The sequence below is a fragment of the Lemur catta genome, chromosome 21, assembly GCF_020740605.2.
Source record: "Lemur catta isolate mLemCat1 chromosome 21, mLemCat1.pri, whole genome shotgun sequence".
Classification (NCBI taxonomy): Eukaryota; Metazoa; Chordata; class Mammalia; order Primates; family Lemuridae; genus Lemur; species Lemur catta.
In genome coordinates, this window is record NC_059148.1 from 11,469,265 (window position 1) to 11,491,546 (window position 22,282).

The 22,282-nt window shown below is 45.7% G+C and overlaps 1 protein-coding gene across 1 annotated transcript; it reads left to right on the forward strand.

Annotated features, from left to right (window-relative positions):
* The first annotated feature begins 42 nt into the window (after positions 1-42).
* Positions 43-15,297, forward strand: SNRPD3 (small nuclear ribonucleoprotein D3 polypeptide). The gene is made up of 4 exons (XM_045534224.1): positions 43-253; positions 2,049-2,192; positions 12,319-12,511; positions 15,076-15,297. Exons 2-4 carry the CDS (start codon positions 2,067-2,069, stop codon positions 15,135-15,137), a joined length of 381 nt encoding a protein of 126 aa, XP_045390180.1. The 5' UTR covers positions 43-253; positions 2,049-2,066; the 3' UTR covers positions 15,138-15,297.
* The last annotated feature ends 6,985 nt before the right edge of the window (positions 15,298-22,282 follow it).

Below are 22,282 nucleotides of genomic sequence, written 5' to 3' on the forward strand. Positions count from 1 at the left end.
AAGCCCAGTCGTCAGCCTTCTCTTACGGTGCCGGAACTATCCTACTGCAGCCTGCGTTTCCCAGCCGGCTGAATGAGGAGTATGCACAAGGGAGACCACGTTCATCACTGGGGAAAGGAAGGGGGTGGGCCCTGCGCGTGGCATTCTGGGAACGCGTTGTATTCTGGGAGCTCGGAGCCCGCCATTCGCTTACCCTCACGCCTTCACACCGTTCTCCGCCGCACCGAAGAGAAGGAAAAGAAAGCCGGAACCGGTGAGGAGAGGCCGGGGACAGGCGAGGGGAAGCCAAGGCGCCTGTGGGGACCCAGGGGCTAGAGAAGGGCGCACCGCGTGGAGCCCTGCAGGACTCGGGGAGGGAAGAGAGCGGGAAGCCTTGGCCACCCAAACATCAGCGCAGTCCCCTAACTCCTGGAAGTGCGTGCTTTAGCTTCTCCCCAAAGTACATTCTTCTCATTTTCTGTACCTTCCCAGGTCGGTGTTTTTCAAAGCATCCAGGCAATGATCTTTAAATCTTTTCTGATTGATTACCTCCTTCCCCCAAATCCTATCTGAGTCATCCTTTTCAAAGTTCTTTGCATCTCTGCTTCCGACCCCCTTTCAGGCACTGGTCTTTTCGTCCTTTCCACGCTGTTGAAGAAATTTTAACAAGTTTCCCTGCTTAAAAACTGTATGTTCGATCCATTTTGTAATTGCTGCTACTTTTTCATTGGATCGTTCCTTACCTATAATTCTGCAGTGATTCCCCACAGTCTTCAGCATAAAATCCAGCCTCCTAAGACTGAAAGTCAGGGGTCCTCCTCACCAAGGGAGCCTGCCTGACTATTCCAACCTCATGTTCTCCTTTCTCTCTTGAACACACATGATATGTTCCAACCTTGAGTCGTTGCTCATCTCAGAATTAAAAATCCACTGCTTGTCTGTTTTAGTTAGGTCAAGTACTTGTCCTGATTGTTTTTCCTTCAGGATAAGCATTTCCAGCATATAGCATGTTGTCACTTTGTGAATACTATGATATTTTCTCATTAGCATTGTTGGTAAAGTAAGTGGAGCATCAAAAGGTTGAATTATTTTTATTTTTTGTTTTTATTTCTTAAGGCAGAGTCTCAACTCTGTTGCCCGGGCTAGAGTGCCATGGCATCAGCCTAGCTCACAGCAACCTCAAACTCCTGGGCTCAAGCAATCCTTCTGCCTCAGCCTCCCAAGTAGCTAGGACTACCAAGTAGCTGGGACTACCAAGTAGCTGCACCACCATGCCTGGCTAATTTTTTCTGTATATATTTTTAGATGTCCGGCTAATTTCTTTCTATTTTTTTTAGTAGAGACGGAGTCTCGCTCTTGCTCAGGCTGGTCTCGAACTCCTGAGCTCACACAATCCACCTGCCTGGGCCTCCCAGAGTGCTAGGATTACAGGCGTGAGCCACCGCGCCCGGCCCAAAGGGCTGAATTAAAATACAGCCTGCTCTCCTGGATTTGTCTGGGTCCTTTGGTCTACATCTGCGTCATCCAGTACGCTAGCCACTAGCTACGTGTGACTGTTGAGCACTTGGAATATGGTCATAGGGTCACATTATGTCACTGGTGTGACAGAGAGACTGCGTTTTTAATGAAGTTTAAATAGCTACCTGTGGACAGTGGCTGCTGTATCAGATAGCTCAGGTCATATCATAGTTCTCAAAATGGAATCATTCACAACTATATGTTGACAAATGTATATGCGTTCCAACCCCCTCTTCCCCAACATGTATACAGTATTGGCTGATGGTTGTTTTGATGACAATAAAGGGACATATGGAAGTTGGGAAGCACTCTCTTTCATTCCCATTCGCTTCCTCTCTGTCCAGCACACTGTTCCTCCCCATCCCACAGCTTGCATGTGTTTGCCAGATAGGGTCCTCCAAGCCAGGAGCTAAGTTTTTCTTCCATAGAAATTGCAGCTTTGCATCTTTGGTAAGTTGTATGGAGGGTCAGGCCTTGAGGGAGGCATGGTGTGTGCCACATGCCTTCTCAGGCTCTGAAATATGAACTGACTGTTGTCTCTCTCGCTGTAGAACTCTCTTCCTGCCAAGATGTCTATTGGTGTACCAATTAAAGTCCTGCACGAGGCTGAGGGCCACATCGTAACATGTGAGACAAACACCGGCGAGGTATATCGGGGGAAGCTCATCGAAGCTGAGGACAATATGAACTGCCAGGTACCCTGCTTTGCACTTGAGACTTGGGGGAAGCATGCACCTGTGTCTTAGAGGACAACAAGATGGTAATTGGAGATTGTTTGGAAGTTGTTCTTGTTCAACAGTTATTTTCTGAGTCCCTAATTCAGGGCAGGCACTGTTATAGGCTCTGAGTATGTGGGCATGAATAAGAGACACATAGTCTTGATACAGAAAAGCCATGTGGAGGTTTGAAATATTTAACTTTGCCCTTTATTTTCTCCATTACACCTTCATTTTCTCCCATATTTTGGGTGCCTATGTAACAGGAATGATGCTACTCACTGTGGTAGAATTCTTCAGGTTTGGGGCCATTATCCATATGTCCCCCCACATGCTTTGCAGTTAGCAGAATCGACTCACATACTGTGTTTGGTTGCCTTTTTTCTTGGAGGAGGAGTTTCATTTGATTGTTGCAACTACCTTATGAAGTAAGCAGTTTTGGTGACAGTCTTGTCATCCATAAAATAGGGAAAATGAGATTAAAGGACTCATCTACTGAATATCACTCTGCTGATAAATGGTGAAGCAGGGTCCTGACATGGTCCCCTTCTTATGGCACCACTTTGCCTTTTGTGTAGTCATGTGGATTTTTACTTTACAAAGTGTATTCACACACTTTCTTTGTTCTTTAAGCCATTGGTTAAGAACTTGGGTTTTGGAGTCAGAGAGGTGGGTTTGAATCCTAATTATGTGACCTTAGGGATGTTAGTCACTCAGTTTCCTAAATTGTGAAATGAGGGTGATGTTATTTTGGGTCCTCTGCGATGTAGATGCCAAGACAGGATTAGACGTGCAAGAGCTTTATTGGGAGAAATGACAATTAAGGACAAAGGAGCAAGGGAACAGGAATAAGCAGGAGAGCTTTCACTCCAGGATGCTGGTCTGACTGGTAAAAGGAGGATTGAGCAGGAGGAGCCTCAGACTGCAGCGTAGCTCTGAGGAAGTTTCAGCTAGACAGAGGTTTGCTCATTAGAGGGATCCAGCGTGGGGCAGAAGTGACCTGGCTGTAGTACCCCCACTGTGGTCAGTCATTGGCTGGCACCCTGGGGAGAGAGTGGCCTCAGGGCGAACACTGTGGTGGATCCCACAGGTGGAGGCTGGAGGCTGTCAACTCCCTGCACTCCTCACAGCCTGTTCTCTCTTGAAGGGAGAGCTGAGCTACATACTCCTGAGACTGCCATAGGGATAACACCCACACCCTAGACTTTTACAAAGATCAGATGAAGTATGTGTGTGCAGTAGCTAGCTCAGTGCCTCACGCCTTGTAAGTGTTTAACATATGGTACCTGTTACTGTTTTCCAGAAGAGAAAACTGAAAGTCAGAGAGGTAAAGTGCGTCACTCAAGGTCACACTGCAGGTCAGGTATCCTGACCATCCATTGCTTTGCGGGGTTCCTGCCTTTATTTGTGATTTCTCTGTAGCCTTGAGAATCTGTGTTTTTCCTGCCAGGTTGACCAGCTCATGGAGTTCCCTGGCATGCAGCGAGGCAGACAGCTGGTAACTCGGGTTTATTTCCTCACTGTCAGTGCCTTAGAGGTGGACGGTGTGGGCTCTCTGAAGGGTCTTGTAGTTGCTGGTCTCCTTCAGCAGGAGGACCCAGAGAGCTGCAGCTGGCTTTGCCTTAAAGGGACTGGCCTTTGGTACTCCTTGCCTTTGTGTGGTGCCACTTTCATAGATCCGGTTCTCTGGCTTAAGCCATCCTCATCCATTTTAAGGCATTTTAGTTTGGTGAATAGAATGTAAGATTGGGATAGTAAATCTTAATGTGTTTATTTCACTAGCCATTTTTATATGGACAACTTGCTGAGCTTCCAGGGCCTCTGACATCCCATCTGTAACATAAAGGTATCTGACCAGATGACCTTAGTGGTCTCTTAGAGATGCAGCTGACAAGATACAAAGTGCACAGACCCTGGCATCAGGTTACGTGCAGCCTGCCACCTAGTGTAACTTGGGTTGAGCTTTGAACCTCCCTGACCCTCTATTCTCTCCTCTAAATCAGGGATAAAAATAGTACCTTGGCCTCAGAACCATAGTGCAGAGGATATGAGTAGATGTGTGCCAAATGCCTGACCAATGGTGGGGGCCAGCCACCTGCCTCCCGGCCTGTATTAGTCTACTAGGGCTGCCACAACAAAGTTCCCCACACCGGGCAGCCTAACAACAGAAATTTATTTGCTCACGGTTCGGAAGACTGGAAGTATGAGATCAAGGTGTCAGCAGGGCTGGTTTCCTCTGAGGACTGTGGAGGAAGGATCTATTCCAGGCTTCTCCTCAGCTGGGTAGATAGAGATCCTGTCTAGCCCCTGTGTCTTTACAGGGTATTCCTTCTGCAGTGCCTCTGTCCAAATCTCTTCTTATAAGTGTTCCAGACATATGGGATTAGGACCCACCCTAATGACTTCATTAAACTTAATTATGTCTGTGAAGATTCTGTCTGTAAATATGGTCACATTCTGACATACTGCGGATTAGAAATTAAACATTTGAATTTTTGAAGGAGCACAGTTAAGCACATAAAGCTGCCCATGCCACAATGCTGAGGCTTCACTATATCTTCCAAAACCTGAGCACATTGAATAAAACCCAGCAGGACTGGTTGAGGTTGCACGGTCTTGTAGTCCCAGCTACTTGGGAGGCTGAGGTGGGAGATCTCTGCAGCCCAAGAGGTCAAGTCCAGCATGGGCAACATAGGGAAACCCTGTCTCTTTTTTTTTTTTTTTTTTGAGACAGAGTCTCGCTCTGTTGCCCAGGCTAGAGTGCTATGGCGTCAGCTTAGCTCACAGCAACCTCAAACTCCTGGGCTCAAGTGATCCCCCTGCCTCAGCCTCCCGAGTAGCTGGGACTACAGGCATGTGCCACCATGCCCAGCTAATTTTCCTATATATATTTTAGCCATCCATATAATTTTTTTCTATTTTTAGTAGAGAGGGGATCTCGCTCTTGCTCAGGCTGATCTCGAACTCCTGAGCTCAAACAATCCGCCTGCCTCCACCTCCCAGAGTACTAGGATTACAGGCGTGAGCCACCGCACCCGGCCTAGGGAAACCCCATCTCTTAAAAAGAAAAACAATCAGCAGGCTGTGGCAGAGCTAAACCCTGTGGTGGGTGAACACGGTTCACTTGATTCACACTCCCTGAGCATTGCAGGGGCAGGGGCTGGGGCAGTGAAATAGTGCTCCCAGCACTGTCTTTCCTTCCTGGCCTCAGTGAGCTTGGGAATGAGGACATCCTCTCAACACTTTCCTTACTTGTTCTTGGCCAGAGGGCAGCTGGAATTTAGTGGGGGGGTTTTGGGGTGGGGTGGGGTGTTGTTGTTTTGAAATAGGATCTCTCTTGTCCGGGCTAGAGTGCAGTGGTGTGATCATAGGTCACTGCAACCTTGAACTCCTAGACTCAGGCAATCCTCCTGCCTCAGCCTCCCACAGGGCTAGGATTACAGGCACGAGCCACTGTGCCTGGCCAACATTTTCTTTTATAAAAGTGGGGTGGGTAGAACACCACAGAGATTTGGAAAATAGCTGAGAGAATCCCACCACAACTATTGGCATGGACTTCTTTTCCTGAATGTGTTTTGAGGTTTTGGTGATTACTTTTTATTCTATCCCCTTTCAAAAAGAGTTAGAGATGGTTTACAAAAGTTATACGGCAGGATAAATATAGACAAATAGGTCATGGTGTAGGTAAGCTCAGCAACATCCCCAAAGAAAACACACCATCTTTTTTTTTTTTTGGTCAAGTGAAGCAGTGGGAGTGGAGAAGGGACAAAGGAATCTGTTAACTGGTTGTGATCAATGAGTTGTAAACACCGCTGCTCTCAGACCAACCATCCCTTGGATATTTTTAAGGTAGCCTGTTAATGTAGCAATTTTTTTTTTTTTGGCATTTGAAAATTTAAAATATATGTGTGTGAAACCTAGGATGAGGTCCCTGAGATGGTATTTATTGGGTCAGAGAGTGTAGGCAGTTCTGTATATCTGGTGTTAGGCTTGGAGGGCAGGAACTTTGTTCTCTCACTTCTCATACCCCCCTGCAAGGCAAACATCATCTGGTGCTGCAGGATGTGGCATCAGCTATGGGTGAGGGTGCCCTATTCCTGTTGCTATGAGCATACCCTAAGGGCCCCTTTTGGAGAGTCACATGGTCCCTTGTTGTTTCTTTTTTTTTTTTAAGACACACAATCTCGCTCTGTCTCCCAGGCTGGAGTGCAGTGGCGTGATCACAGCTCACTGCAGCCTTGAACTCCCGGGCTCAAGCGATCCTCCCACTTTAGCATCCTGAGTAGCTGGGACTATAGGCGTGTGCTGCTGCACCTGGCCCACATGGTCCTCTTTAGCTGGTTTTTGTTTGTAGCAGAAATGGGACATCCCCAATCTTTGCCTGGCCTGGGGATGGATGACTTAGAGCCAGGGGCCCTCGAATTTGGAATTTTCTGTTCTTGGCTGGGTGTACTTAATCATGAACCTGAAGCACCTGTCTTTATTTAGTGTCAATGAGGGAACTAAGGAATTATTTTCATCAAAATTGGGAAAAATTATTTCTTAAGAATGCTTTTTAAAAACCATAAAAGGAGCTTTAGATGAAGAATAATGAGTAGGAATAAGGTCATAATTTTTTATTTTATAGATTAGACTGTATATAGCCTTTGGGGGGAAACTTTTTTGGGTGTGGATTTTATTTGAAATCCAGTGTGAAGTGTTCCCAGAGGTTTCTTCATAGATTTTTAGTGAACGTTAGGAGTGTTCTGGCCCAGCTGTGATCAGTATTCAAACACTTAGGACATCTCATAGTGTGTTGTTTTGATGGAAAGTTATAGTATTTAACTTGGTTTTTACAAGTCAAGAATATTAATATTTGAATTAAAAATAAACACGTCATAAATGGATAATTCACAGAAGGAAAAATACAGTCATGTGTCACTTAATGATGGGGATACAGTCTGAGAAATGCGTCATTAGGCAATTTTGTGGTTGTGCAACATCGATAGAGTGTACTTACACAAACCTAGATGACATAGCCTACTACACACCTAGGCAATAAGGTATAGCCTGTTGCTCCTAGGCTACAAACCTGTACATGTTACTGTACTGAATCCTGTAGGTAATTGTAACACAGTGGTGAGTATTTGTGTACCTAAACATAGAGAAGGTGCAGTGAAAATACAGTATTATGATCTTAGGGGACCACCATTGTATGTGTGTTCTGTTGTTGACTGAAATATTGTTATGACTGTATATAAATGGATATTTAAAATGCAAAAATAATGGCTTTATTAATCAAATATGTAAATTAGAAAACACTAAGAGTGTCTAAACTTGAAAACTGGCAAAATAAAAATAATAGTGCTACCAAGGGTTTTGCTGTACTGCCAGTAGAAGTGTAAATTGTTTTATACTTTCTGGAAATGCATTTAACATGTCAGTGTAGGAGAGTTCATGCTCTTTGATGCAATAATTCTAGGAACGGACTCAAAATTGTAAAGAAAGGTTTATGTGTAAGGGTATTCATTATAGTGCTATTTTTAATAATGAAATCTGAAAACCAGCATATCTAGAATAAAGTTAAGTAAATTATAATTAAACATGTTAGGGTACATTACAAAGAATACTATTTGTCCAATAAAGTAACATAGATGATTTTTTTTTTTTTTTCTTAGTTTTTTGGTTTTTTTTAGACAGGGTCTCGCTCTGTTGCCCAGGGAGTGCTGTGGCGTTAGCCTCGCTCATGGCACTGGGCTCAAGCAATTTTCCTGCTTCAGCCTCCCGAGTAGCTGGGATTACAGGCACCCACTACCACGCCTGGCTAATTTTTTCTATTTTTAATAGAGACAGGTTTTCACTCTTGCTCAGGCTGGTCTTGAACTCGTGAGCTCAAGCAATCTTCCTGCCTTGGCCTCTCAGAGTGCTAAGATTACAGGTGTGACCCACTGCGCCGGGCTGGATGATTTTTTTTTTTAAGTGTTGGCGGTTGTGCACCACAGTGCCTGGCAAGTATTTAATGTATGTCAAAGTGCTGTTGACAGAAATGGGGAGAAAATACAAAACTCCATAATGTGTTTCCTATTTTATAAAAATAAGACCAGATTATAAATGATACGTACACATGCATTATAAGTTTTTCAGGAAAACCAAATGTTTGAGAAATTATCTTTTGATGGAAATTACTGTATATGTGATTACATTTTTTTAATTGAGACAGGTTCTTGCCATGTTGCCCAGGCTGGTCTGGAACTTCTGAGCTCTAGTGATCCTCCCACCTCAGCCTCTCAAGTAACTGGAATTACAGGTGTGCACCACACCACACCTGGCCTAAAAATTTTTCAAAATATTTTTCTCACTTTACAAATGGTAAGTGTGTGTTAAGTTTATGATCATAAAGCACAGTAAATATTGGCCTGGCACAGTGGCTCATGCCTGTAATGCTAACTAGCACTGGGAGGCCTAGGCAGGAAGATTGCTTGAGCTCAGGAGTTCAAGGCTAGCCTGAGCAAGAATGAGACCCTGTGTCTACTAAAAAGGGGGAAAAAAAAAAAAAAAACAGCTGGATGCACACCTGTAATCCCAGCTACCCGGGAGGCTGAGGCAGAAAGATCACTTAGAGCCCAGGAGTTGGAGGTTGCAGTGGGCTATAATGACGCCACTGTACTCTACCCAGGGCGACAGAGCGAGACTCTGCCTCAACAAAAACAAACAAGGAAAAAAAGAATAAAGAAATGTTTTTTTAAAAAAGCACAGTAAATATTTAAGAAGAGAGTCATAGTCAAACCCATTTCACTGTATTCAGAGTGACAGCATTTAGAAGTTTGTTTTATTGTCTCTGATGCAGGAATCTAGAGTAAGAAAAAGAAAAATTAAAAAGTTTTAGTGGGAGAAATTAGTAGAGTTAATGGGTTCTGCAAAAGCTGAAATGGTGCTTTTGGAGCTTTGACCTGACCACCCAATTGCTGATGGGACTGTTTGAACTCTTTTCTTGGCTGTGGGATAGCCATCTTTGGAAAAATGGTCTCTGCATGGAATTTAGTATTCTGTCTTCTTATAAAAATGATAACCTACAAGAAGCTGTCGCATGATTGGGTCAGTAGGACACTGCTCATGACTAATACGAGGAAAGTGTTTGAAACTTCTGAATACGATGTGTTTGAATTTCTTTAGCTACATAGCCCTCTAGCTTAAAGGAAAATTAATTTTTAAAGTATACTTATATACTTTTTTTCCTGAACTATCTTTACCCCATAATACTTTTGTGTGTATTTTATCAGTGGCAACCAAGTGTCTGTACTTTGGTGCGTGTGTGTGTGTGAAGTTGTACTGAAGAGTGTGTGCATTTCTAGCGTGTTGACAGTCCGGAGGCACCCCGACATCACTTCACAGTCCTGAAGCTAGCTTTCTCCAGCTCAGCCCCACGCATGTGAGAAATTCACACCACTTCATACTGTAAAGATTCCCTTCCTTTCTCCTAAGATGTCATTCCAGTTGGGTACCTAGCTTATGCCATCTGTCTCATTGTGGCTGTTTTAGGAAAGTTGATTAAACTGACTTTCATTAAAATCTAGTTCAGTGACAAGTTGCTGCCTTTCGCTTATGGTGCAAGCACAGCTCGGGCCTGTTAGCAAGCTGTGGACTGCTGGCATGTGGCCCGCAGTGGGACTGTGGGGTTTGGTCACCATGAGCCGTTTTTCTGTCTGCAGGGAAAGTGAGAGCAGTAGTGAGCCTGGTTCGCAGAGTTGGAAGAGGAGTCGAGTGATACTCTACTGCTCTGGTCAGGACATGGGTCACTTGTGGAAACGTCTTCTAGGGCTTCTGTAAGGTCCTCTTTCAGGGATTCTCAGAGCAGACTGGGGGGGGCTCTGGCAGGGAAGGAGTGATGTGCAGGGTGTGCTGGACAGGGTGTGGCTTTGTGGTGGCATAGCACTCCAAACACATTTTGACTATCAGACTCAGCATTTACTGAGGCTCGATTATGTGTTAAGCAGTCGAGACGGCATTTAGACATATTTTGTCTTGTTTATTTTGCTCTTTAACCATTCCAGGGAGTAAGCAGTGATCTGATGCAGTGGTTATAAGAGTGGGTGTCTTTAGACTCAGATAGACCTGGGTTCAAACCCCAGCCAGGCCAAGTAGGGGCAGTGTGACCTTAGGCAGGAGAGCAGAATCGGCGAGGGGATTGGGCTGGGGACAGGTCTGCCCCTGACAGGCTGTGCCACGGTATCTGGCTCATCTGTCTCATTGGATTTTGTGTAACGTGAATTACTGTGGGAAAGTACCCAGGCCAGTGTCTGCTAGTAAGCGCTTGGTAAACGTTGGCTTGTTTTGTTCTATTTTCCTCAACATTGTAGGTGAAGGAATGAGGCTCAGAGAAACCACAAAGGTCATGCATGGGCACCACATGCAGTGGTGAAACAGAGCCCTCCGGCTTGGGTGGCTGGGGACTGAGAAGCAGAGGTGGCACACAGTGCCTGTATGAAGGGCCTGGAGTACCGGAGGGGTGTGAGGCAAAAGCTAGCACAAGGAGAAGAGGGGGGCCAGACAAGAACTTACAGGATGCAAGCACTGGGGCAGTGGAATCGTGACCAAGGATGGGGTAGTCACTTCAGAGACTATGGGGGTCACTCAGTGAGTGCACCCCTGGCAGGTGGTAGACCTGGGTCTCCCCTATGGGTCTCCAGGCTTGTTCTCTGTCTTCTACAGAGTCACCACGTATCTCATACTGGTGAGCCTGGGTTGGATCCGGGTTTCTCTCTTGGATGGTCTGACCATATCTGGTGTTCATTTGTGGCACCGGAGGTTGTGGAATTCTCCAAGGGAAGAAGAACAGGATGGCAAGAACTTTGGAACTAAGTGAAAATTTATTAAGGAACTGGGGGTGTGGATCCTGGAGCAGAAGGTTTATGGGAAACTGGAGCCCTGTTGCCTCTGAAGGTAAACAGAGACAGAGGCTTGAAGCTCTAGAAACCATTCCAACTGCACAGCTACAGCAGGGGCAGCCACAGAGCACCCTGGCCTTTTCTCACTCTGGGTTTCAAGCAGACGCCAGGTGACCAGTCAGCACTGGAAGAAAAGAGCGAGTTGAATATGAGATGGCAGCAAGCCAGATAGAGGTCAGGGGAGTCAGCTCAGCTCTCCGCTGTGTTCTGAGTGAATTACAGTCCTCTCTCTTCCATCCAGAGGACTCGTAAAGTAAGCAACTTTTTCTTCTTGCTGAGGCTGCTGACGGATTTGTGCACCTTCCTGTGCAAGCAGGTCTCCTGGCTGGTCTCACCTCCAGGCTCCTCCGGGGTCCATCCCACAGTCTACCCTTGTTGGTACATTTGTCTTTCCAAAGTGCTACCTTTAACCCTGCTGACATTGCCTGTCCTCAATCTTGAGCAACCCCTATAGTTCCTGAAGTGACAACCATGTCCTTGGTCACGATTCTGCTGCTCCAGTCCTGGCATCCTGTAAGTTCCTGGCCAGAGCCCTCTCTTCTCCTTGTGTCAGCTCTTGCCTCACACCCCTCCAGTACTCCAGGCCCTTCATGCAGGCCCTGTGTGCCACCTCTGCTTCTTAGTTCCCAGCCACCCAAGCCAGAGGGCTCTGTCTCACCACTGCATCTGATGCCCATGCATGACCTTTGTGGTGCCTTTGTGGTCTGGGTGTCAGGTGGATGCAGGAAAGGACATAGTTTGGACAAGCAGTTTGAAGCTGTCCGGTTAGGGTTCATCACCTTTGAGAGCTCCTCCTGTGTTTGCTCAGGAGGCAGTACAGCAGAGCTGGGGCTCTGGAGCCAGGCTGGCTGGTTCGAACCTGGAGTCCCCTGCATTCCAGGTGTTTGACCTTGGACATTTGCCTTGGGTTTTTTTATCTGTACGTATGGGAGAGCTCGTACCTCCTGGAGGTGTCCTGAAGACATCGCTGTGCAGTGCTCAGTGCAGTCCCAGGCCTACGCAGTGAGTGCTGACATTGCTGTGGTGTTTCACCAGCTTTGCCTGGCTCAATTATTTCACAGTGTCAGTCTCCGCCTTTCTGGACACCCCCCTTCCCACCAGTCAAGGCGCCCCCTCCTTCGTATGCCCTGCCCTCCGCTGCTGCAGTGATGCTTACTGATGAACTGGTGGTTTCCTTCCAGATGTCCAACATCACAGTCACGTACAGAGATGGCCGAGTGGCACAGCTGGAGCAGGTGTACATCCGTGGCAGCAAGATCCGCTTTCTGATTTTGCCTGACATGCTGAAAAATGCACCCATGTTAAAGAGCATGAAAAATAAAAATCAAGGCTCAGGGGCCGGCCGGGGAAAAGCTGCTATTCTAAAGGCCCAAGGTAGGTGCTCATGCACTGGTTTTAAAAGACAAACTTGTATCTTTTAGAAAAGGGCCCGGGGATGAAGTAGACCTGGCCTCCGCAGTCTCCACACCCACTCCACCCCTTCTCCCTGCAGCCTGGGGAGGTGCTGTGAGGCGATGGGGGCCTTCCCTGTCATGCGTCTACAATCCCAGTCGCTGGGCTTATACAAAATCCAAGTGGCACCTTATAAAAGGTGGGATCCCTGTGTTGAGTGACAGTTAATAAATCTCCTATAATTAATTTCTAGGGGGGCTTTCCTTTCCCGAAAGAAGGTCTGCCCAAGAGGTCTGGGGGCAGCTTGCTCTTGTGTAGTTTGCTGAGCCGACACACCATGGTGTGGGTGAGCTGACTCTTGAAACAGCTGGGCAGTGTTTCCTAGAGAGACTAGGTAGTGCGGGTGGACACCCGGCATGCACTTGGGAGATGCTGACAGTGGGGCTCCATTTTCAGATGAGAAATAAAGTAGTTTTGAGCCATGTTTACCCACAATAAAGGGGCTGGGCTTTTTTTTTTTTTTTTTTTTTTTTTTTTTTTTGAGACAGAGTCTTACTCTGTTGCTCGGGCTAGAGTGCCATGGTGTCAGCCTAGCTCATGGCATCCTCAAACTCCTGGGCTCAAGTGATCCTCCTGCCTCAGCCTCCCGAGTAGCTGGGACTACAGGCATGCGCCACCATGCCCGGCTAATTTTTTCTATTTATAGTAGAGATGGGTCTCGCTCTTGCTTGGGCTGATCTCGGAACTCCTGGCCTCAAGCAGTCCTCCCACTTTGGCCTCCCAGAGTGCTAGGGTTACAGGTGTGAGCCACTGCACCCAGCCTGGACTTCTATTTTCAAAGCTTCTTATACTTGAAAATAAATTCTTCCTTTAGCATGTTCCGAGAGTGGGACTAACCTTTTTCCAGTGTCTTAGTCTGGCTTTTTTTCTGGGCTAGCCCAATCAGGTTTTATATTTGGGTCCATGAAGAGTTATGCCATGTTGATTAGATAAGAAAGCAAGTACCATTGTTAGAAAATGTCTTAGTGTTGGTAAAAAAAAAAAAAGTTTGCATCAGCAAGGCCCTGGGTTCTCCATCAGTATCTTTAGCTGCTGTACATATTTTATATGTGTGAGGAAAACACTCAAGTTGTGTTTTTCCTCTATTCTTGTAGCACAACAACAATCAACACAGAAGACTTCTGTGTCCACAGTTGTTTCTTCCCACACCAAACAAGCAATCAGCTCTGTAGGGGATGCCAGCTGGGTGTCTTCCAATTCAGTTCAGACCCTGTCTACCTGGAGATAGCCTTAGAAACCACAGGTTGAGGGCTCAGTCTCACAGGACCACCCTGTCCTTCCCACCAGGCTCAAGTCTTGGCCTCCAGAACATCTGACCAGCCAGCATCAGTTTGGGGTTCCCACGTCCCCCTGTCTGGATTTGATTGATTTGCTAGAGTGGCTCACAGAGCTCAGGAAAACACTGAAGTTTACCAGTTTATTACAATGGATATTTCAAAGGATACCAGTAAACAACTAGGTGAAGGGATACATAGGGTGAAGTCCGGAAGGGTCCCGAGTACAGGAGCTTCTGTCCCTGTGGAGTTGGGGTGTGCCACCCTCCTGGCTCGTGGATGAGTTCTTGTTGACCTTCCTGTCAGGCTTCCCATGTTCAGCTCTCCAGAAGCTCCCCAAACTGACCTGTAAGGAGTGACTGTCAGAAATCCTGGCTTTATGACTAGAACTGTTGCTCTCTGCTTCCTCGGGGAAGGGCTGCGCTCATTGTCACTGTGGAGCTGCACCATCTCTAGCAGAAGGCGGCCCCGTGGCCGTGCAGGAGAAGGCACTTGGCAGTGGGTTTGCCCAGGCCTCCTGACTTCTGCCTGAACCATCTGCCTCTCCCAACCCTTTGCTCTGGTTCTGTCAGCAGCTGGGTGGGTTTTCGTGTGCCTTCCCTTCCTCTTTAGGACAGCTCCAAGCAGAAAGGGCTGAGGCTCCAGTGAGTAGGCATCCAAATATTTTCATCTGTCCTTCAAAGCCACTGGTCTCCCCAGAACCCTTGGGTTATAGGGAACAGCAGTCTTACCATGCCCTTTGTATGGGGTGTTGTTTTGTTCTTGCTGTTATGAAACATTACTTTTCCCAAAAAACACAAAGAATGATAAAACCACTCATCCACATTACACAGATGTTAACACTTAAGTGTATTTGTCTCTGAATTTAAAAAGTGAATTAAATGCATCTGTAATGTTTTATTAACACGCCCTAGGCCAGCCCTGGGAATTCATCTTTTCTGTGGTTCTCAGACCACCTTCTTTGCCTTCAGCACCCTGCCTTCCAGCCCCTGCAGAGAGCAATGCTGGAATCCTCTCTGGCACCAGTCCCCAGCCCCTGTCCCTCTGTCTCCACCCCCCCAACCCCTACCCCACTGTGAAATGCAATGGCCAGGGTAGTGGTAGACCAGGTAGCCCGTCAGGTCCCTTCCAGCTGATGTGCTAGGGCTCCAGCTGCTCCATGCCATGAGCATTCACTGACCCGGCCTCACCCTTTCTCTTCCTTCCTTTCAGTGGCTGCAAGAGGAAGAGGACGTGGAATGGGACGTGGAAACATCTTCCAGAAGCGAAGATAATTTTCTCTGTTGAACAGAACTTTGCCCTTTTTTCTTTTAGGTTATCTGGGTTTGTGGGGGTGGATGTTTGTGTGTATGCCCTAGGTTTTCTTTTGACATCTTTTTCTTTAGATCAGGGGAAATGTTAAACTAAACTAAATAAATCTGGTTGTTTGGTTTCTTTTTTTTTTTTTTTTTTTAAAGAACATAAGGACTATGTTCATTTTGGAGTTTGCTTTGGCAGCAGGTTAAATTTTGACACCCTGGGAGATGTCCCGGGAGAGTGCTAGTATTTTGAAATAGTGCAGTTATTGGTAAGTGTTTAAGCAGCTGTCCCTGGCCAGTTGCTGGTTAAGCTCCAGAAAAGTTCACCTCAGAGAAGTGTGTCTTATTTGTCTTGAGACACAGATACTTAGTGTGGCACTTTGTTCAGGTAGCCTTTGTGATGTCATCAGCTCAGCTTTAACCACACAGGTGATCCTGGCCCGTGAAAACGTCTGTACTCTGACCTCTGTGGCCTACAAATCCTAGTGGTTCGGCCATTTGGGAAAAGTAATCACATAATAAAAAGGAATTTAGAGTGTCCCAGTGGCCAGCTGCTGTGGCTCCTGCACTGGCTACATAAGTGGTCATTTGGGGGGACAGATTCTTGTGGACGGATCAGAGCATCTCAGCATTGATTGGCACCTCCATAGTTTCTAACGTAGAACAGGTAATGGGAGAGGATTTTGTGTGCAGAAGGAATAATTTTGGCAAAAACACAGAAACTGGAGAAGCTGCCTGCAAAATTTAAATACTGAAAAGAGGTCTTGCCAGGGGTTCAGTATAGCAGGAGCTACAGCATGAGCCATCAAGAGGAAGAGTGATCGATTATTGGCTTTTAGAATATTGCTCGTTGAACAGGTTGTTCAAATAACGTAAGAGAAGGAAGAAGAAAATCCAATACATCTAATTGACGTGGCATCAAGTAGTGATTTTCTAATAAGCTTTCTCTTGTAATTATGACGCTACCAATAGGTAACACAACTTACAGTATTCTAATAGTAAAGAACTTCTAAGGACTAAGCCTCAGTGAGTTGGCCAGATACAACAGGCACTTAAAATAAGGCTTTAAAGACTGTCTCCCCAGAGAGCCCCCGTGTCTCCCACTGCAGCAGCCTCCACCCTTTGACACATGTGGATTTGGATGACACTGGGCTGATGGTCCCTGCAGGCGGTGCTGCTCCTGGGAGGGGCACTGGGAGCAGTGGCCATTTCAAGTGAATGTATTCACTGCGAATGGAATGAAAGAATTAATTTGTTTTAGATTTGACCAAGAGTTAGTTTGTGAATATTGTTTCTGGTAAGAAGAGAAACTTGTACACTGAGTGGATTTCTTTGAAATCTTTCTAAGTGGAATTCTTTCAGGTAGAGGCTGTTGTGCTGCCCACGAGTACCCTGCTTGGATTACTTTCGCTCTTCCTGCTGGCGGCCTTGGTTTGCAGACATTGATTTACTGACTTATTATTAATGAAGCCTACTAGGTTATTGATATAGAGAGTGAGAGCAGTGGTTTTCAACATCAGCTAGGGGTCTCGTTAGAAATGAAGATGCCAAAGCTCACCCCTGGAACGGGGCCCAGGAATCTGCATTTTTAGCAATGCCCTTGCGCCCCGGCTCGGTGATTCTGGTGCAGTAGATCTGAGGCCACATTTTGACCCTATACTGGAGTGTGTTGTTTCAGTATAATCACTACTTAATTTATTGTACTTTTACAATAGACAGTACTTTGAATAGTCACGCTTAATAGTAATGAATTGCATCCTGGATCTGAGAAGCTGACTTCTGACGTGGTTCACCCGGGCCCCATGCAGGATTACCAGCCTCGCGTGATTCTGCACACAGGCAAAGCTGGCTGTGACCCTACCGAGATCCTGGAAAGTCCAGGGGTTCTCATATATGGTTTTGTTTCTAATTAAATGTTCACAGTAACAATTCAAAACGTTTATTGTAAACAATAAAGAAAACCTAAAATACTTAGCTTTGTAAACAGTTTTATATCCTGCATTTTAGAAAAAAAAATATATCAGCACATATTGAAAACAAGTAGTTCTGCAGGGTTTCTTATGAAAAACAGCAGCCCTCCTCTCCTGCCTGCCCTTCTCCCCTGATTTCCCCTGCTTCAAGACAGTCCCTTTCAACTCTGCTGTCTCAATTCAGGCATGTTTGTGTGGCCACTCCTTGATGTTTCCATTTTAGGCATTATCTTTTGAATTCTCTGTCGTCTTCCTGTTCACCATGAGTATGCTCCCTCTCACCCATCTCCCTGATACTGTAATTCTGGTTAGATTGAATTCAGTGTTAAATTATTATGACTTGGGTATTCAAATCACAGCTAAGCCATGTAGTAGACTAGATTACTGTAGAACTTTATTTTCTAACCCTCTTGCATTTTTATGTGCTTAGTTTTCTGTCTGTCACTAATTCAACCTTAGTCTTACCTGAAGACCATGCATGACACATCTGTTGTATCAAGAATAATTCTTACCCACCCCAGTCTGGCCTGGTCTCCCCGTGTGCCTAATGTGTTGCTGTCATCCTGGGATGTCCCCACATCCCCGCACCTCTCCTCTGTTAAATCTCCTGTTTTCTTCGTAACTTCTTCCTCTTAGCTTATCACCTTACTCTGGGGAGTACCTGCTGTAGAAGGGGTACATGGGAAGTACTTTTTGAGAGACTGCATGTCTGAAAATGTTCTCTCGCTTGGTTTGATTGGGTCTGAAATTCTAGGTTGGAATTGGTTTCCCTACAGAATTTTGAAGGCATTGTTACTTTGTCATCTAGAGAAGTCTGAAGTCATTCTGAGTCCTGATCCTTTCTAGGTGACTGTTTTTTTTCGCCTTCTATCACCAGTGTTCTGAAATTGCATGATGAGGTCCTTGCTTGGCAAAGCTCTGTTTCCATGCATTGTGTGATGCCCTTGATGAACCCGGTCAGAATAGACTCTCATCCTTCGTTTCTGGGAAATTTTCTTGAATTATCTGTTAATGTCCTTCCTTTGGTTGTCTGTTTTTATAAGAGTGGGGTATTAAAAAGAATATTTGTTTGTAAGAAGATCAGATTGAGCTTTGGGGGTGGGGGGAAATCCCCAATGTCCTACTTTTAGGACATTCCTCTTGGACTGGATATATTCTCAGGGAAAAGGTCAGTCTCAAGCCAGGGGGGTTTACCCAGGATTTTGGTTTAATCAGATAAAGTAAGGTGACAGACATGAAGACAACTGCCTTGAAAGAAGAGTTTTACTATAGTTTGCAAGAGAAGAGGGTATACCGCTCCACACAGGGCCACATGGGGAAACACCAGGGTGACTCAGAAGGCGAAAAGAGCAAGGGGGGAGCATGACTGAACCTTTATTGTGGTTTCTGCTGGCAGGAATGAGGCAGGTAGGCAAGTTTGGATTGGATGGTTTGAGTAATTTTGGTGGGCTGGCTCATAGAGGTGGTCTCTCAAGTCCCTGGCCCTGAGGCGATTCAGGGAAGAGGAAGAAATACTGGCTTCCTGTGTGAGAGTTAGGTGGTTAGGGGTATGGACTTTGGATCAGTTGGTCTGGTGATACAAGCTGATTGCTATCTCTAGGAATTAGCTAACCCTGGGAGGGGCAGTCACCAGGATTAGCAAGACCCCAAAATATCAAAGCATCATAAAATGCAGAAAGCAAAACGCATGATTAATACAAGTATCCAGGAAGGTCTTGCCTCGTAAATGAGGAATAATTAGCCTGAGACTGAGCGCTGCTGTGGGCCCGCCTAGCAAGTCATCAAAACAAGACTCATGAAGGGATCAAACTTTTTCTAGGCCAATTAAATGTATCCCAGAACAAGACTCAAAAAGATTTATAGGAATATAAAAATATCCAGCACCCCACAAGGTAACACTGACAATGGCGTCCAATCAAAGATTACTAGGCATGCAAAGAGGCAGGAAATCACAACCCATAATGAGAATAATTAAAAAAGATCCAAAACTGATACAGATGTTATTATACAGTTATAACTGTATTCCATATATTTTAAAAACTGAGATTTTAGAAGATTGTGATTTTAAGAATCATTATAAAACTATAGTAATAAAAACTGCATGGCATTATCATCAAGATAAATATGAAGCCTGTCTGCAAAGTACATTAAATTAACAATGACTTGATACTTTCTGGACAGACTTTGTAGATCAAAGGAACAGAATAGTCTGAAAACAAATCCACACACCTGTTAACTTTTTTCAAAGGCCCAAAGACAATGCATTGGAGAAAGGATAGCCTTTCAACAAATGGTGCTGAACAACTGGATATCCATATGCAAAAAAAAAAAAAAAAAAAAAACCCAAAACAGAAAACCAAAAAACCTCCAAAATTTGGATCTATACCTCACACTATGTAAAAAAGTTAAAATGGATCATAGACCTTAATGTAAAGCATAAAACTTCCAGAAGAAACATAGGAGAAAATCTTAGGGACATTGAGTTAGGCAAAAACTTAGATATTACTATAACACCAAAAGTACCATCCATAAAAGACCAAATTGATATATTGGACTTCACCAAAATTAAAAACTACTTTCCAAAGTCATTATTAAGACAAAGAAAAGACAAACCACAGATCATGAGGAAATTGTGGCAAAGCAAAGTCTAAGGATGTGTATCCAGAATATATAAAGAACTCATAAAGCTCAACAATAAGAAAACAAAACCAATTTAAAACATGGGCAAAAAATTTGAATAGACTTGACTAGAGAAGATAATGTGGATGGCAGATACGTACATAAAAAGATGCTCAACGTTATTAGTCATTAGGGAAATGCCAGATTAAAACCACATTGAGATACTACTACACACCCATTAGAATAGTTAATGTTGAAAAGACTGACCAGACCACATGTTGTCAAAGATGTGAAGCAACAGCAACTTGCATTCGCTGCTAATGGGGATGTAAAGTTGTACAACCACTTTGGAAAACAGTTTGACAGTTTCTTAAAACGTTAAAGAAACACCTACCATACGATCCAGCCATTGCACTCCTACGTATTTACCCAAGAGAAAATGTCTGTGCAAAAACCTGTATATAAATTTTCATAGCAGCTGTATTTGTAATAACCAGAAACTGGAAATAATGCAAACATCCGTCAATAGTTGAATGGATAAATCGTGGTACACCTATCCAAAGGGAATACTATTTAACTAAAGGAACTTCAGATACACGCGAAAACATGAGTGATCTCATTAATCATGTTGAGAGAAGCCATTTTAAAAAGTACATCCTGTATGATTCCATATATCCAAAAATCTAGAAAATGCAAACTCATCTATGGCCACAGAAAGGAAATGGGGGCAGGCAGGAAGAGGCGGGAGGGAGGGGTTACCAAGAGGAATAAGGAACTTTTGGGGGTGACAGGTAACATTTACTCTCTTGATTGTAGTGGTGGATGTATACGTAAAGGCAAAATATATCATTGCACAACTTTAAACTTGTGACACTTATGTCTACTTTATTGTGTTTCAATTATACCACAATGAAAGCTTATTTTAAAAATAAAAACAGAGTACACAGTTGGGAAAGAAAATACTCATTTTCATTGGTGATTGTTGACAACTATCTCTAAGAGAAAGAAGTATGTTTTCCTTTCCCTCCAGGTCCAGAAAAAGCCCTCCGTGCTGGGCTGATGTCAGCAACTAGGATCAGTTGCTTGAGATTCTGGATTCTCAGAATGGAGACTCAGCGAAGGCTGACCTTTCCTGCCGACTCATGTCCTAAAGCACCTTATTTGGGCTCAAACACCCTTCCAGGACAGAAAAGTTGTTCTCAAGTGTTGGTCACGTTGGTCACGTTGGTCCTGTGGAGCGCAGTATCTCTCCTCCATGCTTCCTTTTGATGTTCTCAGCCTCCCCACAAGGAGGCTGAGCCCCAGGGCGCCGAAGGTACTTGCAGCTGCCACAGCCCTGCAAGGAGTGGGCGTGGGTCCTGCATCTCTAGGCAGGGCTGTGTCCAGCCTGGAAAGTACTTCCAGACCCACTTACAATCCTGGAGGAGGGCAGAACCTGGACTGTCACTGCCCCCCTCCCCACCTATCTGCAGATGAGGAAACTGAGGCTTGGGGGTCCTGACTGGTCTTGATCCAGGAACAGTGTGGCTGGAGGTCTGTTCCCTACAACAGGACCACAGTGGTCCTCCGGCCTCCAATGGCCTCTTTGGAAGGGGCTTGCTCATTTAGGTGAATCCTGGGGCAGAGCAGCCCCAGGGATGGCTGCAGGACAGGCAGTATCACACAGGGGTTAATGTCACAGGCTGATGCTTGGCTACCTGGGTTCACCCCTGGTTCCTCCAGTTCCTAGCTCTTTGACCTTGAACAAGTCACTTAGTCTCTTCCTGCCTCAGTTGACTCACTTAGAAAACAGAGGTAAGGCCATCAGAACAGTACCTGGCCCAGAGAGTGGCTACGAAAGTGCTTGTTAAATAAATAAATAGCATCAGCCCTGGCCTAGTCCCCGAGGTTTGGGCTCCTGCCATTGCCACCCAGACAGCGCTGGGTGGAGGCCCTGCCGACACTGAAGAGCGCCTGCCCAAAGCCTCCCCACCACGGCAGGCACTTTCCAAAACCTATGTCATCACTCCAGCCGCATAAGGGGAGCCTGGAGTACCTTAGTTCCCAAGATGAGGGAACAGGCCCCAAGAGGACCGCACTGCCAGCAAGTGACGGAGCCGGGACCAAGGCCAGGCCCTCTAAGACGGCCTGGGTAAGGACGGGCCTGGGCGAGGCCCACCTGCTTCCTCCTCTGTCTGGAGCTCAGGCTGGAGCTGTCCTGGCTGGAGCTCTCTGCCTCACCGGCCTGCATGAGGCACAAACCGCCACTTCTTGGAGCTCAATGTCCCTGCCCGTAGATGGCCTTGCTGGTGGTCATGAGGCCTGGATGTTGAGGGCCCCATGAAGGGCTACGGACACCTGCATGGCAATGAGGCCGACCTTCTCCACTTCTCTTGAGCTGTTTAAGGCTCCGGCTTGGCTATCGCATCGCACGCTTCCATCCAAGAGGCGGAGAGACTGAGACCATCTGCTGCCGCCTGGACTCTCCCAGAGCTCGCCTGGGACACTGGCTTGGTCCTCACGCTACATCCTGGTAGGACTCTCTGCGCAGTG

Bases quoted from the DNA above. Each gene is read 5' to 3' on its own strand.
- SNRPD3 (XM_045534224.1), top strand. From the start codon at position 2,067: ATGTCTATTGGTGTACCAATTAAAGTCCTGCACGAGGCTGAGGGCCAC. The intron at 2,193-12,318 runs GTACCCTGCTTT...GTTTCCTTCCAG, and splicing joins AGGACAATATGAACTGCCAG to ATGTCCAACATCACAGTCAC. The intron at 12,512-15,075 runs GTAGGTGCTCAT...CCTTCCTTTCAG, and splicing joins TGCTATTCTAAAGGCCCAAG to TGGCTGCAAGAGGAAGAGGA.